This window comes from Ceratotherium simum, chromosome 15 (assembly GCF_057802395.1).
Source record: "Ceratotherium simum simum isolate JZ-2026a chromosome 15, ASM5780239v1, whole genome shotgun sequence".
Taxonomy (NCBI): domain Eukaryota; kingdom Metazoa; phylum Chordata; class Mammalia; order Perissodactyla; family Rhinocerotidae; genus Ceratotherium; species Ceratotherium simum.
In genome coordinates, this window is record NC_141914.1 from 23,353,883 (window position 1) to 23,378,346 (window position 24,464).

Here is a 24,464-nt window from a genome sequence, read left to right on the forward strand (position 1 = left end):
ATGCATGGATCGAAGAATGTCAGAATTGGAAGGGATCTTTCTACTCCAATCCCATTTTCTTACAAAAAGGGAAACAATTTTGTGCTTGCACCAACCAGGTCGTTCCAGGAGAAAATCTACAGTAGATTTTTACCTCTCGTCCCTAGAGCAGAGGGCCGTTTGTTCGTTAAGAATTTGGGACCACTAAGAAATATAAAAAGACATTTCTGGTAAAGTGGGGTAAGGGTTGAATAAGTTGCTTAGGTGTGGAAATATTAAAATGTTTAGTTTTATTTAAAAAATAGGCAAATAGCGAACAAAATAGGAAGCATACATGTGAATTTCTCAAGTAGCTTGATACTCCCAAATCCAATAAGAGATGGGGGCCACTGGTCACTAGGAGCCCAATTATGTGTTTTTGATAAAGGCAAGTAGTCACTGAAAATACTAGCAAAAGAGTATTGAAATAACTGGTTTATGTAGGCAGTGTGACTTCGGGGTCTACAGTTCACAAAAGTTCTACAATGAGCACATTACTTTTCTTCTATTTTAAACGGGTACTTCTTTGGACGCAGAGAACGATATTGCAAGCACCCAACATGCCCAGACTCCACCAAAGAACCCTTAAGGGCGCGTCCAGGACGCGGCGCGCCGCCCGCACATTCAGCTCGTCACGCACGTCCCACACGCTCCGCGCAGCACGCAGGCCCCGCCCGTACGACCCGCCCGCACGCCCCCCGCGATACTCTCGACCTGCTCGCTCCGCCCTCACGTCCCACACGCCCCGCCCCCCAGCGCCGCTGGCGTCCTTCCCCAGCGGTGCTCGATGACATTGAGCGCACGGGCGCCGCCGCTGCCGCTGAGGTGCTGTACTGGTCGGCGGAGTAGGCGGCCATGGGGAGCCTTCGCGGCCTGCGGCTGGCGGCGGGTGAGACGCGGGCCGGACTAGGGGAGGGCGGGAAGCCAGGTCGGCGGTAGGGAGGCGGAATCCTGCAGCGTCCCCAGGCCTGGGAGTCGCTCGGTTCCATCACGCACTCCCGTCAAGTTGCTCGGAATCCTACCCCGTGGTAGTAATAATGGGAGACAGCAAGAGCTGAGCGAGGAGCTGCTGAGCAGACACTGGGGCCTGGCCCGAGTGACCCTCGCACCTGGCTGTGCATCCACGCAGCTCCCACTGACTTAACGAGCCCTTGCTCCCCGATCCCTCTCCTCCGCCCCGCTCATCCCCAGCCTCCCCTGAGCTCAGTTCTTAATGCACCTGCCATCCCTAGAACTCACCCATTGCCTTTTTCATGCAGCTTTCCACTCTAACCTCTCCCGTCCGTTACTCCATTTGAGCCTTAAGTCTGGCTCCCTCACCCCCCCATCTCAAGAGTTTATCCTTGCTCTCAGAGAAAACCTCAAGTCTAGGGTTTCCTACCCATTTAGTGTTTGATTAGGCAAAGATTTGAGGTCTCACAGAAGAGTAGTAATTGTTTTCTTAACATGGGGTATACATTTCTTTTAAACAATTTTACAATTGAGTACTTCGAATTTCTTGGAGAAAAGTGTTATGTAAATACAGGATCTGCAGTTTGTTTTCCTAGTAGATATTTGTGTAATTCGTATTTGGAGTCAGAGCTTAATTCACCTTTTTTGGGAACCAGCAGAGCTTTGTTTAGTAGGGACTGAGAAATCAGAATATTTGCCTCTTGGCTCTTTTCTAGGCACCAGGGCAAATCACTCTTTTGGTCGCCTTTATGAGCTTTGATAAGGTGTAATGATTGATCTTTTATTCCTTGGTACAAAATTACTAAAAAGTTGTTTAATTCAAATTTGAAAGGAAGAATTGCTCCAGACTTGGCTATTGAAATAATGTAAATGTACATTGTAAATATAAATGAAGTAATGTAAAAAAAAAAGTTATCCTTTACATGGCTTACTTTGTGTTCCAGTGGAGGGTGGACTGGAAAACATGTCTCAAACTGGAGAATATTGTTTACTTCCTTTAAAACAAACACTCCCTTCCACTGAAAGAGATTGATTTTATTGATTTGCTCAGCTTTGTTGAACTAATTTGCCTAAAATCTTTTGTATACCTCCTGTTAACTTTTCAGCAAGGTAAGTGAAAGAATCACTGCCCTGTAAAAAAGTTGAAACAGACTGAGTGAAAGGGGTTTGACTACATAGGGACTAAGACTATGTGTAAGTATTTCATCTTCTTGCCTTGAGAATATATTTATTCGTTATAAAGATTCCACAGCCTCTCTGCAGACTTTTGATCTTTAAGAACTTCACTATTGGGCACTCAATCAACAAAATTCCTTGAGCAATTTAAGAACGATTTATTTTACCCCAGATAGATCCATTGAGGATGTTATAAGAGCAACTCTTTCCAGAGTCTACTCTGAATGTCTGATGTTTTGTGAAGAACTCTAAGCGATCTTGCTCAGTCTTTCACCCACTTTTGCCCATTTTATAGCTAAATACTTTGACATACATTATTTTACTTGATTGATTATTCATAGTAGTCCTCTTAGGTAAGTCTTAGCCTCCCCTTTCTGTTTTACAAAAGAATAAACATGGGTCAGAGGGTTAAATGACTTGTCAAAGATTACTTCGCCATAAAATGTTAGTGCAGGAGATGAGTCAGTGCTCTAATCCAGGAATTTGTGCTTTTGCTTTGTTCAAGATGCTTATTCAGGATAGGTGTGAATACGTTTTTGTCATGCTAATTGAGTCTCTGCTGTGAAATGGAAGAGTCATGAAATGCAGATCTACGTGTGAAATGGAAGCACACATTCATGTGCAAATGAATTTTCAAGTAAGAAGACTGAACAGGCAACCTTAGCCAAAGGAATGGTAGATCAAATAGAAACATAATCTAGGCACACTTCGCTTATCCAGAATATCATTTGGGATAAGATGCTCTGGGTGAGTGAAATTTTAAATAGCCAAAGCTTAATCTTTTAAATGATGGACCTTTATTTTTAATTGTTTCTCTTGGAAATCTTTGCTGTACTCCCTTAGGGAACAGAATATAGGCTTTTATGAGCTTGAATTTGTTTATCGTTTCATAGATATAGCTGTAGATATAGGTCAGGGTTCTTAACTTGTGGTTCTTAGGCCTCTTCTCAGATGAGAGGTCCTGTGAACCTCTGAAATTATGTTCAAATTTTTATGATTATATACCTGTTTGGGGAAGTGAGGGTCCGTAGCTTGCATCCTGTAGCTTGCATCCTTAGTCAGATGCAATCTGTGCTCTCTCAGTTAAAAAGCATTGGTGATAAGATCTGAAACTAAATGGCTACTCATCCACACTGCTGTGGGTTCCAGGAGGGTTAAGACTGGGTCTCTTTTGTTTTTACTAAATCTTCAGCACTTATCAGTGTCCAACTCATAGTAGACAGGCAATAGATATTTTTTTTGATAACTATTTTTAATATTATTTTTGAAAGTAATTATTTTTAATAGCAATTATTACTTTGTACAGAATAATTATTAGGTCAGAGGAATGAAGTGGCCTTACAAGAATGTTTCTTTTTTCTTTTTTTTTGTGAGGAAGATCAGCCCTGAGCTAACATCCATGCCAATCCTCCTGTTTTTGCTGAGGAAGACTGGCCCTGGGCTAACATCCGTGCCCATCTTCCTCCACTTTTTATATGGGATGCCACCACAGCATGGCCTGATAAGCGCTGTGTCCTGCGCGCCCGGGATCAGAACCCCGGCCACCAGCGGCGGAGCAGGAGCACTTAACCATTACACCACGGGGCGGGGGGGGGGGGGGGGGGCGCCGCAAGAGTGTTTCTTAACACCTTCAGAAACGTTTTACTGCCCTAAACTCCTTTATCGGCAGATTTTAAAATGAATTTATTATTATCATTGTTACACCAATGCAGTGGACCATGGGCAGCCTCCTTGTCAATTTCACCCACATCCCGGAGCATTAGAATCAAGAGCTAACTTAGAAGTCATGTAGTCCAGTCCACTAATTTTACAGATGAGGAAACTTAAGGCCCAAGAAGGGAATTGGCTTACTAAGGGTCACACAGGTACAAAGCTAGGATATAACCGGTTATCTCCTGGCTCCCGTTCTGATTTTATTTCCACTACATTCTGCTGCTTCATTGTTCTTGCCAACCAACCCTGTATGAGTACATGCCCAATTTTACTGCTCCAGTCTTTGGCTTTGCTTATCACTCCCTCCAGGTCTTGCCAACAGGTTTTTATTGAGCACATACTGTGTGCACTGTATACTATGAAAGGTCTAAGATGAGTGGACTGCCACCCTTCCTAGGTGAGAGTTTATTGCACTGAACAAATACACCTATATAATACACCTGGAGAGCTTATACGAGACAGTATATAATAAGTTCTAGATTGCAGAACAGATTGTGAGTGCTGCTGTGGAGTCCTAGAGCCGGCTCCTACTGTCTTTGTGTGCATCTCTTCCCAGTTTCACGGTCATGTTATACTGGTAGCTTGAAATCTGCCCTGGTGAAGGTTGTTGGCAAACACTAAATCAGGGCTTTTCCTCACTGACCCTCTCCCAAGAGCCAGCATACCACTGGCTTTAAGAATTCAGAGAAGGGAAAAGTAATATAGGTTAGGATTATCTACTGAAGGCTCCATTGAAACAGAAGAGATAGGAGAGTGGCTTGAGCAAAGGTAGGGGCAGTAATGAGTCTGGAGAGGGAGTGAGGGGGAAGGGCAGTAAAGAGAAAGGATTACCTTGGATTTCAGTCAGGAGGTAATAGGAGATGTGGTGTGGCCTTTTGAACCAGATGAATTTGGACAAAAAGGAAGCCTTTGAGCAGAAGTCATTAAAGAAACGTTTTTGGAAAATTAACATGGCTGCCACATACAACATGAATAGCTGCTGCATATGAAGATATGACAGTAATCCATGTGTGAGGTGATGATGGAAATGACAAAAAAGGGTTATATCTAGGAACTGTTTTGAAGAAATTATTAGTATGACTTTGAGACATAAAGTGATTTAAGGAAGGACTTAAAGACTGAAGTTTTCACACCATGGAGGACTGAAGGAATGTTGCCCCATTGGAAGAAATAAGCAAGTTGGGAAGGGATACTGGTTTGGCAGAGAGGATGGTGCAGTATTGTTGGTAGGTAGCATTGAATTATAGGTGAGGATGAGACCTCTCAGTTGAAGACCTGAAGACAAAGGAGGGGTAAAGTTAGGGAAACGTACGGGACCATCAGTGTGGAGCTGATTATTAAAACAGAATGGAGTCCTCCTCCCTGAGAGGAGTGCAGAAGAGAGGCAAAGACTGAAGCTTGAAGGCCTGACATAGTGTAATAGGACGTGGCAAAGAGGACATTAAAAAAGGCGGATCATAGAGGTCAGAGGTGAAGGGAGAGAATGTGGTGGAATAATAAGGAGGGACTGAGTCCTTGTAGAAGGATGACATCAGTAGAGTCAAATGGCCACAAAGATGGGAAGAGTAGTGTCAAATGAGCTAATGATGAGATTCTAAAAAACATATTCATATGACTAGAAAGAGATCACGAATGTCGTTAGAGCAATTTTAGTAAAATGACTGGGGGAAGAAACGTAGTAAAATGTGGATGGTGAGGTAAGGTAGTAAATACGTGCCACTTATTCAGTCATTTGAGCTGTGAAAGGAAGGAGATTAGTATTTTATTTTGGGGGCTGTTGAGAACAAGTGAATGTTTTGTCCCAGATAGTGGACCCTCAGTGCCACTGTGTATAATGAGACAGGAATTCTCATCAGCTACTGGTAGAGGTGTAAATTGATCCAGCCTTTCTGGAAAGCAGTTTGTTATATATTAAGAATCTTAAAAGGGTTCATAGCCTTTAACCCTCAGATCCTTTAGCCCTCCACTACTGGGATTCTATATAAGAATATAATCAGAAATGCTGTCAAAGATGTATGTAGAAAACTGTTCATTGAAACATTATTTGTGATGGTGAAAATGGGAAACAAATCCAGCCATAGGGAATGATGGAATTCAGGTTATATCTGTGTGTTGGATGTTATACAGCTATCAGAAGTAATATCTTGGAAAAATGTGACATAAGCAAGGTATAGTATTAAGCTAATTATGAAAAATGTCTATGTTGGGTACAAGCATAGGAAAAGTCTGGGAAGAAATAAACCAAGTTGTTTTCCCTGGATGGTGTGATTATGAGTGCTTTTATTTTTCATTCTTTTTTTTTTAGCTTCCACATTTTCTGTAACGAGTAAGTGTTACTTTTATAATTTAAATTTTTGGGTGTTTTTGTTTTGTTTTTTAAGAGCAAGGAGACAACATTTGGCAGGAAAAGGGCAGTGGAAAGGCAGGATCTAGAGGTTGTGAGATAAGTTTCGTACAACATCCCTCAGTAAGAGGGATCACAGATGGAACGGTTCACTGATTCAGAGTGAAGGAAGGACTAGTGTTCTTCCAAGCCTGCAGGGAAGGATGAGAAAACAGATGGAGAAATAGAGAATCTGTTTGTGTTGCAAAGCCGATTTAGGTCAACAGCTAAGGTCAAGAGAGTTTCAGATAACCACTGTTAGGAGTGGCCTGGAATGTTGATGGGAGGAAGAAAGATCACCGAGGAGTGGCCCCATCTCACTCAAGAAGTTTGTCCACCAGATACATAGAATTGCCAAGACATTTTTCCATAGAGTTTCCCCCCAACTTAAAAACTGGCCAGATTCCAAAGGTTTATTTATAAATCTCTTTTTTGAACTCAAGGTTTTTTCCCATAGAAGCAATGTCACGAATGGTGATTAGGGTTCTAGCCAGCCCACAAAAGCTCCTAATGTCAATCTGTCTTGCCCATTTTTCCTCCCTAGTATTTTTCTCATCTGTTAGGTCCTCTCCATAGAACCTATAGCTAGCCTATTTCCTTTACACAACCCACTTACTACAGTGTTGTGATACTACCTAAAAGGAGATTTCCATATTCATGTCTTCCCACTCCTGCTCCCTTTACGTTATGAGTTTAGGGGAGGAATAAATAGCACAGAGGTAAAGTGCCCTTCTCATCGCATCATATTAGATGGTACACGATACCCACATGATTTATGACTGGTAATTTTAACCTTAGCCAGTTTGTTTCTTCTTGTGGAGTTACTATTTTTTCCTTTCCATACTCTGTTCTTCGGAAGCAAGTCACTAAGTCCAACTCACACTCAAGGGGAAAGGAATCCAGGAGGGAAGAGTGTCTACATATGTTTGGGGTTTTTCTGTAAGGAAGATTTGTCCCTTCTTCCCCATTTATTCATTCATCCAGTTATTTTTATATCAGTATAAAACTCAGATATTTTATACCTTAAGTTATAATCTATTACTACATTATTTATTTTGTTGCTCAAATTATTCCAGCTTAGGCTCTATCAGATCAGCTCCTGTGTCCCTTTACATGCCCCCATCCTTTTGTTTTTTGAACATTTCCTTTCTGGCATTACTGGATGTCCCAGGCTCATCTTGTATTTTCTCTGCCCCAGCCTAGAATCAGCCATTTTTCTCCAAGGAGCCCTGATTCCTTTTATTGAATAATGGTATTTAGAAACCAAGATCTGGGCACTGAGTGTTGCTTGTTGCTGTTGAAGTGTTGCTGATTCCAGGCCCTCCCATTGGGTGGACCTGGGAAATACATGTCTACTAACCCATGTGTACAGCACACTTATAATTATGTCTATATCTGTCCATCTACTATCTCTCAATATATATTCATAACTAATATATATAAATAAAACATATAAAGCTAAAGGAGTTTAGACTGAGTTCTCTGACTGACCCAGCACCAATGGGTTCATTCTAGCCTTCCACCCTTGTTTTTGGAACTTCTTTCTCTGACTGTGAGAAACCTGGCTCTCATTACGTACCATTTATTTACTTGTCAAACCTAGTATGTTTGTAGTTTCAGAATTGTTAACTCATGCTTCTGTAAGAAACAAATTTGCCAACTAGAGTACAGTGTTTATGTAGAATTGTTTTTGTCTTTAGTCTTACAGTTTCCAGTCAAAAGAATGTTTTGTAAAGTTACTTAGGTCAGCTTCTTTTTTCCCTACCTTGAAGGTTATGAGATTAGATTATATCATACATTTCTTCTTTTTTTTGTGTGTGAGGAAGATCAGCCCTGAGCTAATATCCATGCCAGTCCTCCTCTTTGGCTGAGGAAGACTGGCCCTGGGCTAACATCTGTGCCTATCTTCCTCCACTTTAGATGGGATGCCGCCACAGCATGGCCTGACAGGCGGTGCATCGCTGTGCACCCGGGATCCGAACCCGGGCCGCCAGCAGCGGAGCGTGCACTCTTAACCACTATGCCACGGGGCCGGCCCATCATACATTCCTAATAGATACATTTGTCACAGTCTGCATTTCATCTTGGGATTCCCCCAGCACCCTGGTTAATATTTTGAAAGTTGGGTATATTAAAGTTCTTTGTGATGTACAGTTTTATGGGTTCTGACAAATGCCATTTTATTTTTAAGCAAATCATTGGCAAACTTCATAGCTAGCAACACACCTGAAAACTGATCTTGACACAGGTTAAGAAAAAATTAGACAATCTTCTAAAGGCGTCTTTCTCCTCCAGCATTCATTGAACCTTCACTTATCATCACTGATTCCCAGAGATTGGTCATGTCCCAGGTCACGTCACTGATGGTTATCTCCAGAAGGATCTTGAAAGATTCTGAGGAAAAATCCCTGTCTCTCTGCTCTGTCCATCGTGGGGTTGGAAAGGCTGTTTATGGAAAGGAGGGGACAGCAGGGCAGAAGCCAGTACTTGAACCAGCCTCATCTGGGCTGACCCACTACAGACTCCAGCTAGCAGTAATAGCTCTAAGGCACTGGTTTTCAAATTGTGAGTTCCCAGACCAACAGTATCAGTATCACCTGGGAAATTGTTAGAAATGCGAATTCTCAGGCTTCACCCATACTTACTGAATCAGAACCTCTGGAAATGGAGGTGTAATAATCTGTGTTATAAGTCCTCTGGGTGATTCTGATGCACACTCAAGTTTGAGAACCTCTACTCCTAAGATTAACCAGCCATTTGCCAGTCAGAGCCTTCAAGGCAGCTGTGAGGCTTCATTCTGACTTCCTGCTAGGGCCCTGGGGATGCAGAACTGGTCAGCCAGGGACAGGCTGTAAGTGCAGCCAGAGGGTTAAAGGGCTGTTTTTCTTTTGGTTTGTATGTTTGTTTTTAATTGTGATCCACCAGAGGATGGAAGATTTCTGGTTTGGATGTCTCAGGCAATATATTTTATCTCTTTGAGATAGAAAAATAAGGTCTTAATAATGATACTAAAACTTTTTTATGGTTTAATTTTTTTGTAATTGCAAAATGAAAACCAAGGTCACATCATATTTTTTTAATGATGTCAGTTTTAAAATTATTTTTTACATTGGTCTGTTATTTCTATTGTATATAATATGATCATATTGGTATATACTCTAAGCAGCGTTTATACTTTAGGGAGGTAAAAATTATTGGGATCCAGTATGAAGTTGTAGTAAGAAAAAGTTGGGAGAGACATTCTCATCTAGGTAAACCTCTCATACTTCAAGTCCCTATCCCCACCCCCCACCCCAGGTACCTCTGTGACCTCAGTCTACTTCTCATCCCATTATTTACTCCATTCCAGCCACACTGGCCTCATCTTTGCACTTATTGTTTGTTTGGAGTAGCTTTCCACCAGATCTCTGCATAGCTGGCTCCCTCACTTCCTTCAAAAGTGGCATTCTTAAAGAGAACTTTCCTGACTACCCTATCTAAAATTCCACACACATACCCCATTCCAAGCACACAAACACTCATGTCCCCATTATCTATTTTCTCTCTAGCACTTACTATCTAACTACATATATACGCTTTCTCTCCAGTGGAATGTAAGTTCTATTGGCATTGATTCTTATCTGTTTTGTATATTGCCTGGAACAATGTGTGACACATAGTAAGTACTCAATTATTATTTGTTGAATGAGTGAATATCTTCAGACATACATCTGTGAGACTGATAGTAAGTAGGTGTACATGTTGTTAGCATTTTTGCTTCATCGTTATTACCCAAACTGAGCTGAGAGGCAACTTGTCTTCTATTCTCCTAAACTCTGTTCTAGTCTCCTAAACTGCCTCTGGTCTAATTAAGACGGATGAGGAAGGACGACTACCTAAGGAAATAATTATTGATTCTTTTTCTGTTTCCTGTTTAGAGAGCAGAGTCCTTCTAGCTCACTGCCAGTTAACCTTGTTCCTTTCTGTCTTGGTGCCTGCCAGAGGGGAATGGGGCAGAGTGGTGTGAGATGGCGCCTTGTAGGTGACATTAAACCACTGGTTCTCTGGGGAAGATGAAGAAGTCCTGGAGGTGGATGGTGGTGATGGTGGCACAACAGTGCAAATGTACTTAATGCCATAGAACTGTACACTTAAAAATGGTAAATTTTGTGTTATGTATATTTAAAAAATTTTTTTTAATTAAAAAATTTTAAATTAAAAAAATTAAAAATTTTAAATTGAAAAAAAGCCCCAAACCAGCAGTAGCAGCTTCACCTAGGAAGTTGTTAGAAATGCAAATTCCCAGCCCTCACCCCAGAACTATTGATTCTGAAACTGGAGGTAGGTGTGCCCAGTGATTTGTGTTTTAACAAGCCATTTGGCGGGTGATTCTGACGCAGCCAAAGTTTGAGAATCACAGCATTAAATAATTTTGTTTTAATCCTGAGAGCTATGAAAAACTTTTGAAGAAATTCATAGAATTTCCTCATGCCCTGGTAAATGCATAATTAGCTTGGTTAGAAATTCTTTTTTTTGTTTGTTTGTTTTTTGTTTTTTTGTGTGTGTGTGTGAGGAAGATCAGCCCTGAGCTAACATCCATGCTAATCCTCCTCTTTTTGCTGAGGAAGACCGGCTCTGAGCTAACATCCACTGCCAATACTCCTCCTTTTTATCCCCAAAGCCCCAGTAGATAGTTGTATGTCATAATTGCACATCCTTCTAGTTGCTGTATGTGGGACCCGGCCTCAGCATGGCGGGAGAAGCCGTGCGTCGGTGCGTGCCCGGGATCCGAACCCGGGTCGCCAGCAGCGGAGCGCGTGCACTTAACCGCTAAGCCACGGGGCCGGCCCTGGTTAGAAACTCTGACAAGTGTAGGGGTAAAATTGAAAAGTCCTCTGGAAATGTTTTGAAGATTGATGTTTTAAGTAGTGTTTCCAAAAAAAAAACCTTAACGTCTAGAGGGTCTGCTGCGTTTCAAGCATCTTGCCAAATGCTCTCACATTTGTTTTTCCCTTTAACCCTCAAATCAGCCCTGGTGAAGTAAATACTGCATTGCATATTATTATATGTCAATATTGACATGAGGAAACAAGCTGAGATCAACTATAATTTACCTGCTTTTCCTTATAATGTAAACTTACGGCCACTAGGTGGCACTGATGGTGGGTCTACCCAGACCCAGGTGAAGCCTTCTGAGATTACCGGCCTAGAAAACTGAAATAAATGAGGCCTCTTATGGAAGAAATCAGACTGCAGGTAACCACAAATCTTTACACAAGTAGAGGTTCCAACTTCTGGTATGTCAGAGTAAGGACGACTGAAAATCCACTCCTATATAAAAGCAATGAAAACACTGCCAAAAATTATTAAAATCAACTTTTTCAGAAGTCTAGAAAATAACCAGAGGCTTGTGACAATCTGAGTAGCATTTATCCAAGAAAAATGACAGCATCATGGTAAGAACAGCAAGCCTTGTGGAGTTTAAACTGTTTCCTGTCTCTTCTCAGCTTTACAGTGGCCTTGAAAACTAATAGGCTCCTAATCACTGTAGCTATGAAAACCAGCAGCCTAGCAGGCACTGAAGAAGGTAGAATGGATTTGGAGCTCCCCCAATCCCCAACCCCAGAGAATTGTCACTGTTTGACCTGTCTGGCAGTTCCCTGGAAACCCCCACTCACAGGGCTTGTCTTTTTTTTTTTTTACCCAACTCAGAGCTAATTCACTATGAACAGCTTCTCCCCCCGCCCCCACCCCACCTCTGGGTGTGCTCCAGCGGGCACACAGAGCCCTTCAGCAGTGGCTGGCAAACTTACTGGTGGACAGCATTTAAGGAAGTCTCTGTCCAGTTATTAGCTGACCCTAAGCTAACATAGAACATAGACTTCTGTGGCAAAACACAACAAAGAATACAAGGGAATTTAGATCAGTGGAATAGAATTGAGAGTCCAGAAATAAACCTTCACGTTTATGGTCAACTGCTTTTTCTATATTGTGCCAAACAATTCAACAGGGGAAAGAATAGTCTTTTCAACAAATGATGCTGGGACAACTGGATATCCGCATGCAAAAGAATGAAGTTGGACCCCTTCCACATACAGTATTCCAATATTAACTCAAAATGGGTCATAGACATAAATGTCAAAGCTAAAACTATAACATTCTCAGAAGACAACATAGGAGGAAACCCTTGAGACTTTGTATATGACACCAAAAGCTCAAGCAACAAAATAAAAAATGGATAAGTTGGACTTCATCAAAATTAAAAATTTCTGTACTTACAGGACATTATCAAGATAATGAAAAGACAACCCATGAAATGGGAGGAAATACTTGCAAATCATATATCAGATAAGGAACTTGTTCCAGAATATATAAAGAACTATTACAACTCAATAATTAAGACAACCCAGTCAAGAAATGAGCAAAGGAGCTGAATGAACATTTCTCCAGAGAAGATATACAAATGGCCAATAAGCACATGAAAAGATCCTCATCTTTACTCAGTAGGGAAATACAAATCAAGACCACAATGAGATACCACGTCACACCCACTAGGATGGCTTTAATAAGAAAAACATAAGTGTGGGCCAAGATGTAGAGAAATTGGACCCTTCACACATTGCTGATGGAAATGTAAAATGTTGCAGCCACTTGGAAAACAGTCTTGCGGTTCCTCAAATGATTAAATGTAGCGTTATCATATGACCCAGCAATTTCACTTCTTAGTATATGTCCAGAAGACCTGAAAATAGATATTCACTCAAAAACTTGTACAGAAATGTCCATAGCACCATTATTCATAATAGCCAAAAAGTGGAAACCACTTAAATGTCCATCAGCTGACTAATATATAAACAGAATCTGTGATATCCATACAGTGGAATAAAATTGGTCAGTAAAAAAAATCAAGTACTAATAAATACTACAATATGGATGAACCTTGAAAACATGCTAAGTGAAAGAAGCCAGTCATAAAAGGCCACATACTGTGTGATTCTATTTATGTAAAATGTCCAGAATATGCAAATTTATAGAGACAAAGTAGATTAGTGGTTTCCTAGGGTTGGAGAAAGGAAGAAGTGGGGAGTGACTGCTAATGGATTTGGGGTTTCTTGCTGGGATGATGAAAATCTTCTGGAATTAGTAGTGATCAGTTTATATTTGTGAATATACTAAAAACCACTGAACTGTACACTTTAAAAGAATGAATTTTATGATATGGAGTTATGTATCAATAAAAGTGTTATTTTTTAAATCGTTAAACAGATATAAACATATGCCCATGATAAGTCCACAGTAATATCTTTTATTGTGTGTGTGTGTGTGTGTGTGAGGAAGATCAGCCCTGAGCTAACATCCATGCTAATCCTCTTTTTGCTGAGAAAGACCGGCTCTGAGCTAACATCTATTGCCAATCTTCCTCCTCTTTTTTTTTTCCCCCAAAGCCCCAGTAGATAGTTGTATGTCATAGTTGCACATCCTTCTAGTTGCTGTATGTGGGATGCCGCCTCAGCATGGCCGGAGAAGCGGTGCGTCAGTGCACAACCCGGGTCCGAACCCGGGCCGCCAGTAGCCTAGCGTGCGCACTTAACCGCTAAGCCACGGGGCCGGCCCTAATATCTTTTAAATTGTTACGTTTAAAAGTTTTTTTAACAGCAAGAGCAAAAAATTGAAGAAATCATGGTTCTCACCAGCTTTGGGAGGTCCACCTCTATAACCATATTTTGTTCCTATTCCCTCTCTTGCGTCCCCTTTCTGCTCCAAACTTTGAGGCTGCAAAGACACCTAAGTAGGAATTTGGAACTTCAAAAGTACAGACTATTTGTCCACTAACAAATAGATTTTAAAAACTACTTGAACTGTCCTGTGAACTTTTAACCACGAAGCTGTGAGGGTACACTCTTGTTACGTTAAAGGCAAGTCTTGGGCTTTCCTTTTTTTTCACCAGAGCATAACGGAGTGCCGGGACCCTAGTTAGATTAATCACTGGTGCCTTTCCAGCTTTTCTGATCCATTCTACTTCTCGGTGCTCCCTTTCTTGCGTGTCCTGGGACCCTAGGGCTCTTCTGTGATCTATACCAGCCCTGGTTTCTCTTGTACTGTGACCCCCATACAGAATTAACCCCTGTTCTCCCACACTCATCAAAACTGTTTCTGGCTGTCTCCGCTTTGAATTCTGATTAATTATCGACTGATTAAAAATTTTAATGCTAAGGTTGAAGGTGAAAATTGCTAACTGAAACTAAGTTCTTAAGCATACATTTGTTTTAAGAACAATGTATTTCCCGGCTTTGTTCACTGACAAGGCCTAGAAACAATGACAAACCCAGTAACAATGAGCCTCCCTAAGGCATCTAAAAACGTTTCCCCTGTAAAGGAACCAGGGCACCTTGGAGGAATGTGATTCCAAATCAGGGGCAGGAAGCATTTCAAAATGAGTCTGAACATCTTGTCAGAAAGTAAGGAAGCTATCAGTGATCACACACATTGAAAGACTCAGGAGCCAGCTTGGAAGGATTCCCAGTGACTAAAGATAGGAGTGTCTGAGCATCAAAAAAAAAAAAATTGGACTGGAGCACCTCACATGTGTTTAAATGCAGGAGTTCCTTATGCTCCTTTAAACAAAAGGTCACCTGTGGAGGTTGCAAGGAAACTATTAATTTGAAAACTGGCAAATAAAGGGAAAGAATCAACCATTTATTCTACATTTCCTGTATGACTTTTACCTTAGGATAGCCAAATAGTGTGGAAAAGAATACTACCATGTTGTAACCCTTTAATGAAACAATAGATTTAGGTTACAATCACCAATGTCTACTAAAAACATTAGATGAAAAGTTGATAGAGAACTTTATCAGGGATGAGTCAGACTGATAGCATCTGCTGATCAGTCTACATCTAAAGTTGATTTCTAATTGGAGAAGAATAGCTTGGAAGGAGCAAGGCTTTCTAGAGCCCCTTGCTGGCTGTTGCAGCCCCCATTCAGAGTTTACCACAATAGTATCAGTAACTTGGCATCTTGGTTTATCACTTCTGGGTGGTTGCTGATCTTCATCTAAACAGCTGGGTGCCATAGTATGTAATGTTTCCACCAGAGCCATTATTGTTATAACAAGACACATGTGAGAAGTACTTTTGTAAAACTTACAGCTGATAAAATGTATCCCTTGTAAATTTCTAATTTCCTAATCAGCAAAACATGTATATTTTAAAACAGCACCAAGCATAGCACCTTAAATATATGTATCTTACATAAAGAGTAGTATATTCATTTTTTAAATGAGTTAATTTTTATCAATGAAATATATACCTTGCAGGCATTTCTCATTTTGAGACAACATAAGGTTTTCTTTCTCTGAAACATTTTTCTCTCTTTTCTAGGAAGTTGTTTTAGGTTCTGTGAAAGAGATGCTTCCTCATCTCTAAGGCTTACCAGAAACTCTGATTTGAAGAGAATAAATGGATTTTGCACCAAACCACAGGAAAGTTCAAAAGCTCCATCCCGTAAGTTTTTATTAGTTTTTCTAGTTGTGGACTACACAGCTGCCAAAGAGTCTGACAAGTTGGAATCAAAAGAACCTGAAAGAGAGGTGATCACAGAGGTTCCTCCATCATGTCTTATCATGTAGTTCAGGCCTCCCAATTGTACTGATATTGGCTGTGCTCACGTGTAACATGTAGCAATGATGTCTTCCTTTTCCTTGTTCGTCATTTTCATCTCTTACCTCAAGGATTGGCCTGGAGTATTTTTGTAGGAGAATGGATGCACCAAGGTAAATAGTGGTCTAGAAAATATCTTTTAAGGAACTCCAAAGATGAACCAAATCAAGAAATTAGGTTTGGGGTAAAATATAACTGGGGCTAAGCTCTGGCTTGGGCATTAACTTCAGCCACGGTTGGTCCTGTCCCTAACTAAAACCCTTGTCACTGTCACCACTGTGGGAAGAAGGAGTGTAATAGATAAACTGTAGGGTCCCGGAAACTCTTTGCTTGTTGCTTCTTCATGGGAGTACACCTGGGACAGGCAGGTCTAAGTGGGTGGAAAGGAACCATCCTAAAACTCTGTTTATCAAGAGCTTAAAAATGTTTATACCCTTTGACCTGGTATTTCATTTCAGGGGATCTATCGTAAGGAATATTCCCTATGTGTGGAAAAAAGCTTTGAGTGTAAAGATGTTCCCATTTTTATATATAATAGGAAAATGAGAAATAAATCTAAATGTCAAATAATCTGGGAACAATTAATTATGTATGTTAGATCTACTTGATGAGATTATGCAGCTGTTGGAAATGGTACTAATAAATACCATGTACTGGCATGGAAAATGCTTCTCATAATGTTAATGAACAAAGCAGGATACAGAATTTTATATTGTGTGTAAGCACAAGTATGATACACATATGAATTATATGTGCATATATACTCATGGGGATAAGACTTAAGAAACACACCAAAATAAAAATATAGTGATTATGCTATGACAAGAGAGTTAAGGATGGTTTGTATCTTTTTCTTTGTTCACATCTACACTTTCTGAAGTGTCTTTAATGGGTATATAGTACTTAAAATGAAAAAGAAAAAACTATAGAGAGAGTTGTGTCAAGTGCTGGAAGGGTTAAAACGTAAAACTACAGCAGTACTATTTCTCTATTTCCAAACGTCTTTTCTTCACTTTGGTTCTTTATGAATTTTTTTCCTAATAACTTTCCTGTTCCTCTTGCTGCTGCCTTCTGATGAAGTGAACAAGAATAGCTAAGCAAAGATGTGGAGGCGGGAATGAGTGTGATGCGTAGGTCACAGTTAAGGAGATGGTCTGTCTGCAAGAGAGATATGGGCAGTACGTGGGAGTTGGATGAGATCATCTCTAAGGTCCCTTCTAACCCTGACATTCTGTGATTCCCTAACTTTTTCTACTCTTTATCTTCAATGACTTCCCCTTTCTTTGAAGACTCTTTCTCTTAAGTCTGTGGTTGTGTACCTTTCTTGTTCATCTGTCTCTTTGGCCACTCCATTTTCCTTGGTTGCCTGTCTCCTGTCCCCTTTTCTGGATCATGCCCCAAGGCTCAGCCCTTGGCCTTCTGCTCTTTATCACCCCCGCTGGCTCTCTCTTTGCGCCGATGGTTATCTCTACCTCCTGACTTACTAATGAAACCTGCCTAGGTGGCATAAATTTAGACTGAATAGATCTAAAATGGCATTCATACGTTTTCCTTTCCTAACCAGTTCTTTTCACAGTCTCCTTATTTTGGTTAACAGTACTGCTGTTGTCTTAGTGATCAAAGTTTGAGGTTCTTCATGATTCCTTCTTTATCTTAATTTAACCGGTCTCCAGATTCTTGCCATCATCCTCAGATTGACTTTTTTGTCTCTCTTCCCACCGTTAGATCTCTGGTTCAGACCACCTCACCTCACCCTTGTATTACAGCCTCCTATTGGGACTTGTTGCCCACTCTATCCTATCCTTCCGTTCTCTCTTCCATCCATTGTGCAGATTAATCTTCCTAAAACATTAACTTCTTCCATGCTTTGAAGGGTACAGTAGTTCCCAAATCACATCTAAAAACCTTAGTCTGGCATTCAAGGTCTTTTATAATCTGATTCTACCTTACAAACTTTTTCTTAGTCTGCTGAAGTCAAACAGGCTCCTCATTGTTCCCTTCTTATCTTTGTTCCTTACCTTTGTATCATTGTTCATGGTGTTCTTTCAGCTTCCAATGGCTAGGGCTTATATTGGGAAATAATGCTTTTATTTTACCTCAGTTGTGACAGAATTTTGGAATCTCATTTGAGAAATGAGGCATCCTGAGAAATACCATTCAAATAAAGTTCTAATTAGGTTGAGGTTTCTTTATGGTTCTGTTTAGTGAATAGTTAAAAAGCACAAAGAGCATTTTTCTGTTGCCAAATTTTGAGAGTCATAATCTCAAATAAGTAAGATGTCTTGTCTTGTTTTTCTCACAGACACTTACAGCCACAGAGTGCCACTACACAAACCTACGGATTGGGAGAGGAAGATCCTGATATGGTCAGGTCGCTTCAAAAAGGAAGATGAAATCCCAGAGACTGTCTCGTGAGTGCTGAACTTAGGGTTGTAAGCAGCTTTTATTTCTCCCTGATCTGTTTTAAAGGAAAAGCAGCTCCTCTGAGTCTATTTAAACCCTTTCAATCAAATTTTAAAAGTTTTCACTTCTCAGAATGTTTCCTCTTTGGCAAGTACCTGGAATAAAAACATGCTGGAAACTCTATGTCTTATCATTGATATTTCTGTAGTGCCCAGTGAAGAGCTGTCATGTACCTGAAGTCAGCTGATTTCATTTCCTCTCCCAGCTACAGAAACATAACTAAACAGTGATGGTCAATGTTTTTAGTTTGTTATTAATCTGGGTATATCAGTTAGTGACAATAATTATATTCTATAAAACCCACTCAAGTATTCAGCCATAGGCATAAAAGTATTTAAAAGCAATACATTGTCTTTCTAGGATCCAGGAAAGAGTCCTTCCTGTCACCAACTTCTTTAAACCCAGCTCTGGCTGGGATCTTGGGACCTTTTCAGAGTCTATAGATGATGAGTACAGATTCCTCTAACCTGGGGTTTCTCAACCTCAGCACTATTGACATTTTGGGCCCCAGATAATTCTTTGTTGTAGAGGGCTGGCCTGTGCATTATAGGATATTTAGCAGCATCCTTGGCCTCTTCACCTCCTAGATGCCAGTAGTACTCAGTTGTGACAATCAAAAATGTCTCCAGACATTGCCAGATGTCCCCTGGGGGACAGAGTCACCCCTGGTTGGGAATCACTGCTCCAGCCTGATGTTACAGACCTTGATTGGTTTGCATCTTGGCCAAGAGAGATTCTGAGAAATAGATGCCATCTCCCCTGTGGGGCATCACACTCTTCAGAGACAGGAACTTGGGACAAAGCTCCTGGACGTTCCTGTCTAGCAAGAAACTAGACCTTCTGGCTTCTAGTTCCATGTTGTGATTGAAAAAGATCTGGGTTCATTTAGGGTATCTTTTTCCAGGAAGATAAGTAGTATTTGCTTTCTGTTTACAGCAGCTTTAACAGAGCCCTTCTGCTTCTGCCAGTCAAATTAAATAGCACATTATTTCCCCTAAAATTATTTCAGCAGGAAGACCCTGGTCCGTCTTAGCTCAAGTGACAGTGTACTCTCTTGGGAAGTAAGAGCATGCTGGAAATAACAATACCATCAGCTCTTGCCTGCGCCCTAATTCCTTCCTGAATATCCTAGCAGAAAATAAGCTGGTAAATAGCCATGGCCCTAGTAGGTGCTGTGTAGACTTTGCTGTGGAACACTGCCTCAGTCTGCCTTGTAGGTGGTTCCAAGAACCCTTCAAGCCCCAAGTGCTGCTAGTGAGTCACCCTAGAAGGCTCTTCTCTGGGCCCAGGCCACCATTTAGCCTTGTGCTGGTAGTTCTGAACAGGCACTGCTGAACTTACCCATTCGGATTGCTCCCTGTAGAATGGAGGGCAACCTCATGGCCTTATTTAAATACAAGTTACTTTTCTGATGTCCTCTCAAATGTAAAATATATCACTTTTCATGAGGATCATAGCACTTCAGTTGGAAATAACCAGTTCACGAAAAATATTGTCAACATGAGTAGTTTGTGGTTGGTGGGATCTCGGATGCTCTTCATAGAGCAATTCCAAGTCCTTAGCAGATGTCCCTGGTTTCTCCCAACCTGCAGGCCCAGCTTCAGTGCCTGGAGAACTCCATCCACATTGCTGCCTCACTGGGTCCCAGCTCTTACATCAGAGTGTATGTGTTTTCAGGGTTCTCCCCCTACCTCCTGCAATGTCCCAGACCCTACGCCTCCTTCCAGGCATTTTTAAAGTATTTTCCTCCTAATTTCAAAAGTAGTATGTGTTAAAAATCTGGGGGAAAAAAAGGCACTCCAATTCCATCCTCTGGAGATAATCACTTCCTGTTCCTGTAATCACCCCTACTGAGTATTTGTCTTGGGCCCCTTATGACTGCACATGCCCTGCTTTGAGGCTCTACCAGACACTCAGGTGATAGAACCCTAATCCGCTGCCTACCTGCAGAAGTGGCCTTCTCTTTAGACTTGTCCTTGTTAGGCCTCGTAGCTTTCACACAAGAAGGATAATCCAACCCTCAACTTTCCATTAAGGCACATGGGTCTGTATTCAGTGGAGGGGTTAGAAGAGGCACAATCTCGAGTTCACTGTCACTCAATTTTAGCAAAACATAAGTGAAAAGATAAACATTAAGGGAGCATTGTTTAAAGATCTTCCTGCTGTCCCAGATGCTCTCAAATCTATTCCTCGTTCAAAGCAGAGAGCAAAAAGCTGGGTATAAAGGATGCGTTGTTTAACTCTCTCCCGTGTTAGTTTTCTTCTGAATTGTGCTTTGTGTTAAAACTTGTGAAGCTCATTGCAGTATCTGTTGTCAGGATGCTGTTCAATCATTATAGCACATAATGTCTTCTTAAGGAGATTCACTTTTAGATTGGCTGCTAATGTGAAACTTGAGAGCCAGATCGGGGCCACCCATAGCAAGTGTGGAATAATATGCCTTTTCTTTTTTTTGCTTTGCTCCTGGCTCCACTTTCTGTCTTCACACTTTCTTCTCTTTTTCCGACTTTAAATTTATGCTATGTTATTGTATTTTATATATAAATATGAAATGAGTTGTGAAAATGCCCCATCCTCCCCAAAGTCATACAAGATCTCCAGGCCCCACCTCCTTTTTTATATTTAAAGGCCCCACTCCACTTCTGATTTGTGGTACACAGAACTTTATATCCTGCTGGCAACTTCAGAAAGAGAAAAGTTAACTTTCTGTCTTGATTTCATTGTATTATTAGGTTTGAGATGCTCGATGCTGCAAAGAACAAGATCCGAGTGAAGATCAGCTATGTAATGATTGCCCTGACAGTAGCAGGATGCATCTTGATGGTTATTGAGGGCAAGAAGGTGAGAGTAGACTTCCTCTCTATCTCTGTTTTCCACAAAGGACCTAGAGGAAATTAGGGGTTGACCTTCGTATTTATTCTCTGAGAAAAGAGGAGACTACTGTCTACACGAGAAATGATAAGAAACAAAATAAGATGTAGTGGGGACAAACCTGGGATATCATGCCTGGGATAAATAGCAAATCCTAACTTTGGCAAGGTGAAGGACTAAATCAGTTTTGTGTAAAGTAAAAAAAGTGTCTAGTTACCACAGACGTTATAAATAGTGTGAAACAAGAAGTATGACACTGGCGTGTTTATTGATAACTCCTTGCATGTCTATACAGCACTCTCAGTACGTGCGCTTATTTATCCTCACTCTGCCTTAACCCTGGTGCACATTCTTATCACTGTACTTGAAGCTCAGCCAAACTGGGCCATATGTCTAAGGACCATAGCTCCTGAGTGGTACCTAGGAATTCAAGTCCAGAAATCCTTGTTTTGACGTAGATCATTATTAAAAGCTGTCACTAACTGAATACTCACTGTCTTCCAAGTACTTTGCTGTTATCTCATTTGGACCTCACAATAGCACTGCAAGACAGGTACCATTATTGGGACCTCATTTATGGTTGAGGAAACGGCTTAGAAAGCTTTAGTAACTTACCCAAGGTCACACATCTCCCTACTGGCAGAGCCACAGTTTGAACCTAGACCTGTCTAATTGAGGTGATAGTAAAATTGCTCAGTTATCGAGTGCTTATTATATGGCAGGTACTGTTAAACTCATGTAATCACAATAACCCTAAGAAGCTCAGAGGTAGGTGCTCTTACTATCTGTGTTTTATAAAAGAGGAACCTGAAGCTTAGAGATGTTAAGTAATTTTCCCAAAGTTACATAGCTAATAAGTGGCAAGATATAAATTTAGAGCCAAGTTTGCAAGATACCATGCTATCTTGTGATTAAAATCTAGTTATTTTTAATATGCAGCAGCACTGGTAAAACCCTTATTTTAATACCATATCTAATTCTATATATCACAACTTCTATATGGAAAGAGATGTCTTGTATCTATTATCAGATATTAAAAAGGTTCTACAAACCCAGTGGTAACTGACTTCTTATCCTCAGTGAGTCTGGAGTAAAAGGAAATGAACTTCTGGCTCTCTTTAGAATCTTGGAATGGAAAATACTGACCATTTAGGCTGACCTCATGGGAGCAGGAAGGACAAGTGTGCAGACCTGGGTCGAGTTTTCTCGACAGTTCTATTCCTGCTCCACTGCGGTTTTTCTTGTCTCCCTCTTTGACCTCTCATGCTTGGTTCTCAGATTGAACCCTGCAGAAGCATGTGGACAGGACATGGGGGTTTCTAGAATTCTGAGACATCTGCATTGCTGTTGTCTACTTTATTATACTAGCTGTGTTTAAATACTCCAGAAACAAATTACTCCAGGATCTCCTCTAGCCTCATCCAAGGGTATACGCTGTGTACTTTAGAGAGTTCCTCTCCTGTTCTATACCATAAAATTGTATTATTTATCTTTTATAGAACTAGCCATTTCTAAAAAGTTGGTAAATGCTACTGGAATGGAGAACTTTTGAACTTACTGCAATTTAGAAGAGAGAAATTAGCCATTATAAGTTTTGGCCTCACTATCAACATTCCCATTCTCCTCCCTATACCTAATTCTTCACATGTGAAATTACGCAGATATAAGAAAATACCGCCTTATAGGGTGCTAGTTTAACTTATTTGGTATAAAAAGTTTGAAACTGGTCTGTTTATGTAAGCTTCACAGAAATGTGATAGGTCACATGGAGGAAACAGGGGAAGAGGATGGTTGCCTCTCCCCACTGCTGTTTGCTCTCAGGCTGGAGTGGTGGGATAGATAGTGCTGGAAGTCATCAGTGGTAGTACTTGGTAAAGTCTGCGATCCTGAAAGCTGAATGTTTCTGGTAAAAGAGGAGTAAGGAGCTAGAAGGCTGTGAAAGTGTACCATGAGTTGGGGAAGGAGAAATGGTAGCAACAAAGAAAAGTGAAAGGAGAAAAAAGGGATAGAAATGGAAGTGAGAAGGTGTTTAATACTAAAGAGAGGAAAAAGAGAAAGACAAGGGAATACATTATAAGGGAAGAAGAGAGGCTTGGAGGTGTCAAGAGGCCAGGAAGGGAGAGAAGGTAGAGGTATGGCATTTCTCTCTGAATGGGTGGGCTACAGTCTGTGAAGTGTGAGAGGAAGCAGAAGGCACACGGGGGGGACTTTGTGCCGGCAGCAGACCATTCCATGCCTGTACTGCCCTAGTGACCTGCTGACATCAGTTCTAGGTAATGACGTCCTCCCCAAACCGGCATAAATAATCACCTGTTCAAATTTGTTTCACTTTAGGCTGTCAAAAGAAATGAGTCTTTAACAAGCCTGAACTTAGAAAAGAAAGCTCGTCTGAGAGAGGAAGCAGCTATGAAGGCCAAAGCAGAGTAGCAGAGGTATCCGTGTTGGTGGGATTTTGAAAATCCAGGAATAATGTTGCAGCAACAAGCCTGTATCGTTGTATGAGGATCCATTTCTTAAAAGTATGGTTTGCACAAGCTTATACCATTTCCCTATTTCTGCTCTAGGTACCAATAAATTTTCTTAAAGAAATGACTTGTCTATATTTTATGGCTTTGATCCAGGTAAAATGCAGCCTCTCAGCTCTTTGGAGAAAATGAAAGAATGAAAAATGAGACAACTTATTTCAACTTTAATATTAGCTCTTCTTTAGAGAGTCAGGTACCATTTCCTACTTTAATTCCCATTCCCAAAGTGACCTCCTCTCAGAAGTCAAAATGGCTTCTATTTCTGTGTCTCTCTCTCTCTCTCTCTCTCTCTCCTGTGTACCCATTTCTAGAGAGATAAGGAAGGCCAGCCGAGTACACTGCCCAGGTGCATGCTAGAGAGCTCACCTCCCTGCGTGCCATGGTGCTTCTCAGAGCCCTGGGAGGCAGCCAGACCACACTCTGCATCCTCGGGTGTGCTGGCGGATGAGGCTTTTAGGAGAGCAGTCTTTGAAAAAGTCCTGGCAAGGGGATGAGAGTGGTCTGCCATGAGTTTCTGAGGACTTTGAAATTCCAGCTTCATGGAGTTGCTTGGAGCCAGCACAGTCACTTCTGCTCCATGGCTTAGAATTCCCAACTTTTCCTTCTACCTTTACACTAAATTTCTCGATTGTGAAAATCTATCAAATGCATTTTCTTATTAGTGTTGAAAGATACGGATTTTCATCTGGTATGTATCTCACTTACACTCTACTGGGATGTTGAGT

At 41.0% G+C, this 24,464-nt stretch overlaps 1 protein-coding gene across 1 annotated transcript; it reads left to right on the top strand.

Annotated features, from left to right (window-relative positions):
- Positions 1-788: 788 nt before the first annotated feature.
- On the top strand, positions 789-23,803 carry FAM162A (family with sequence similarity 162 member A). The gene is made up of 5 exons (XM_004436505.3): positions 789-907; positions 15,602-15,724; positions 18,183-18,291; positions 21,076-21,184; positions 23,549-23,803. Exons 1-5 carry the CDS (start codon positions 874-876, stop codon positions 23,639-23,641), a joined length of 468 nt encoding a protein of 155 aa, XP_004436562.1. The 5' UTR covers positions 789-873; the 3' UTR covers positions 23,642-23,803.
- Positions 23,804-24,464: the final 661 nt, after the last annotated feature.

Coding starts and splice junctions, on each gene's coding strand:
- FAM162A (XM_004436505.3), top strand. CDS start 874: ATGGGGAGCCTTCGCGGCCTGCGGCTGGCGGCGG. Junction 908..15,601: donor CGGCCTGCGGCTGGCGGCGG/GTGAGACGCGGG, acceptor TCTCTTTTCTAG/GAAGTTGTTTTAGGTTCTGT. Junction 18,292..21,075: donor GAAATCCCAGAGACTGTCTC/GTGAGTGCTGAA, acceptor TTGTATTATTAG/GTTTGAGATGCTCGATGCTG.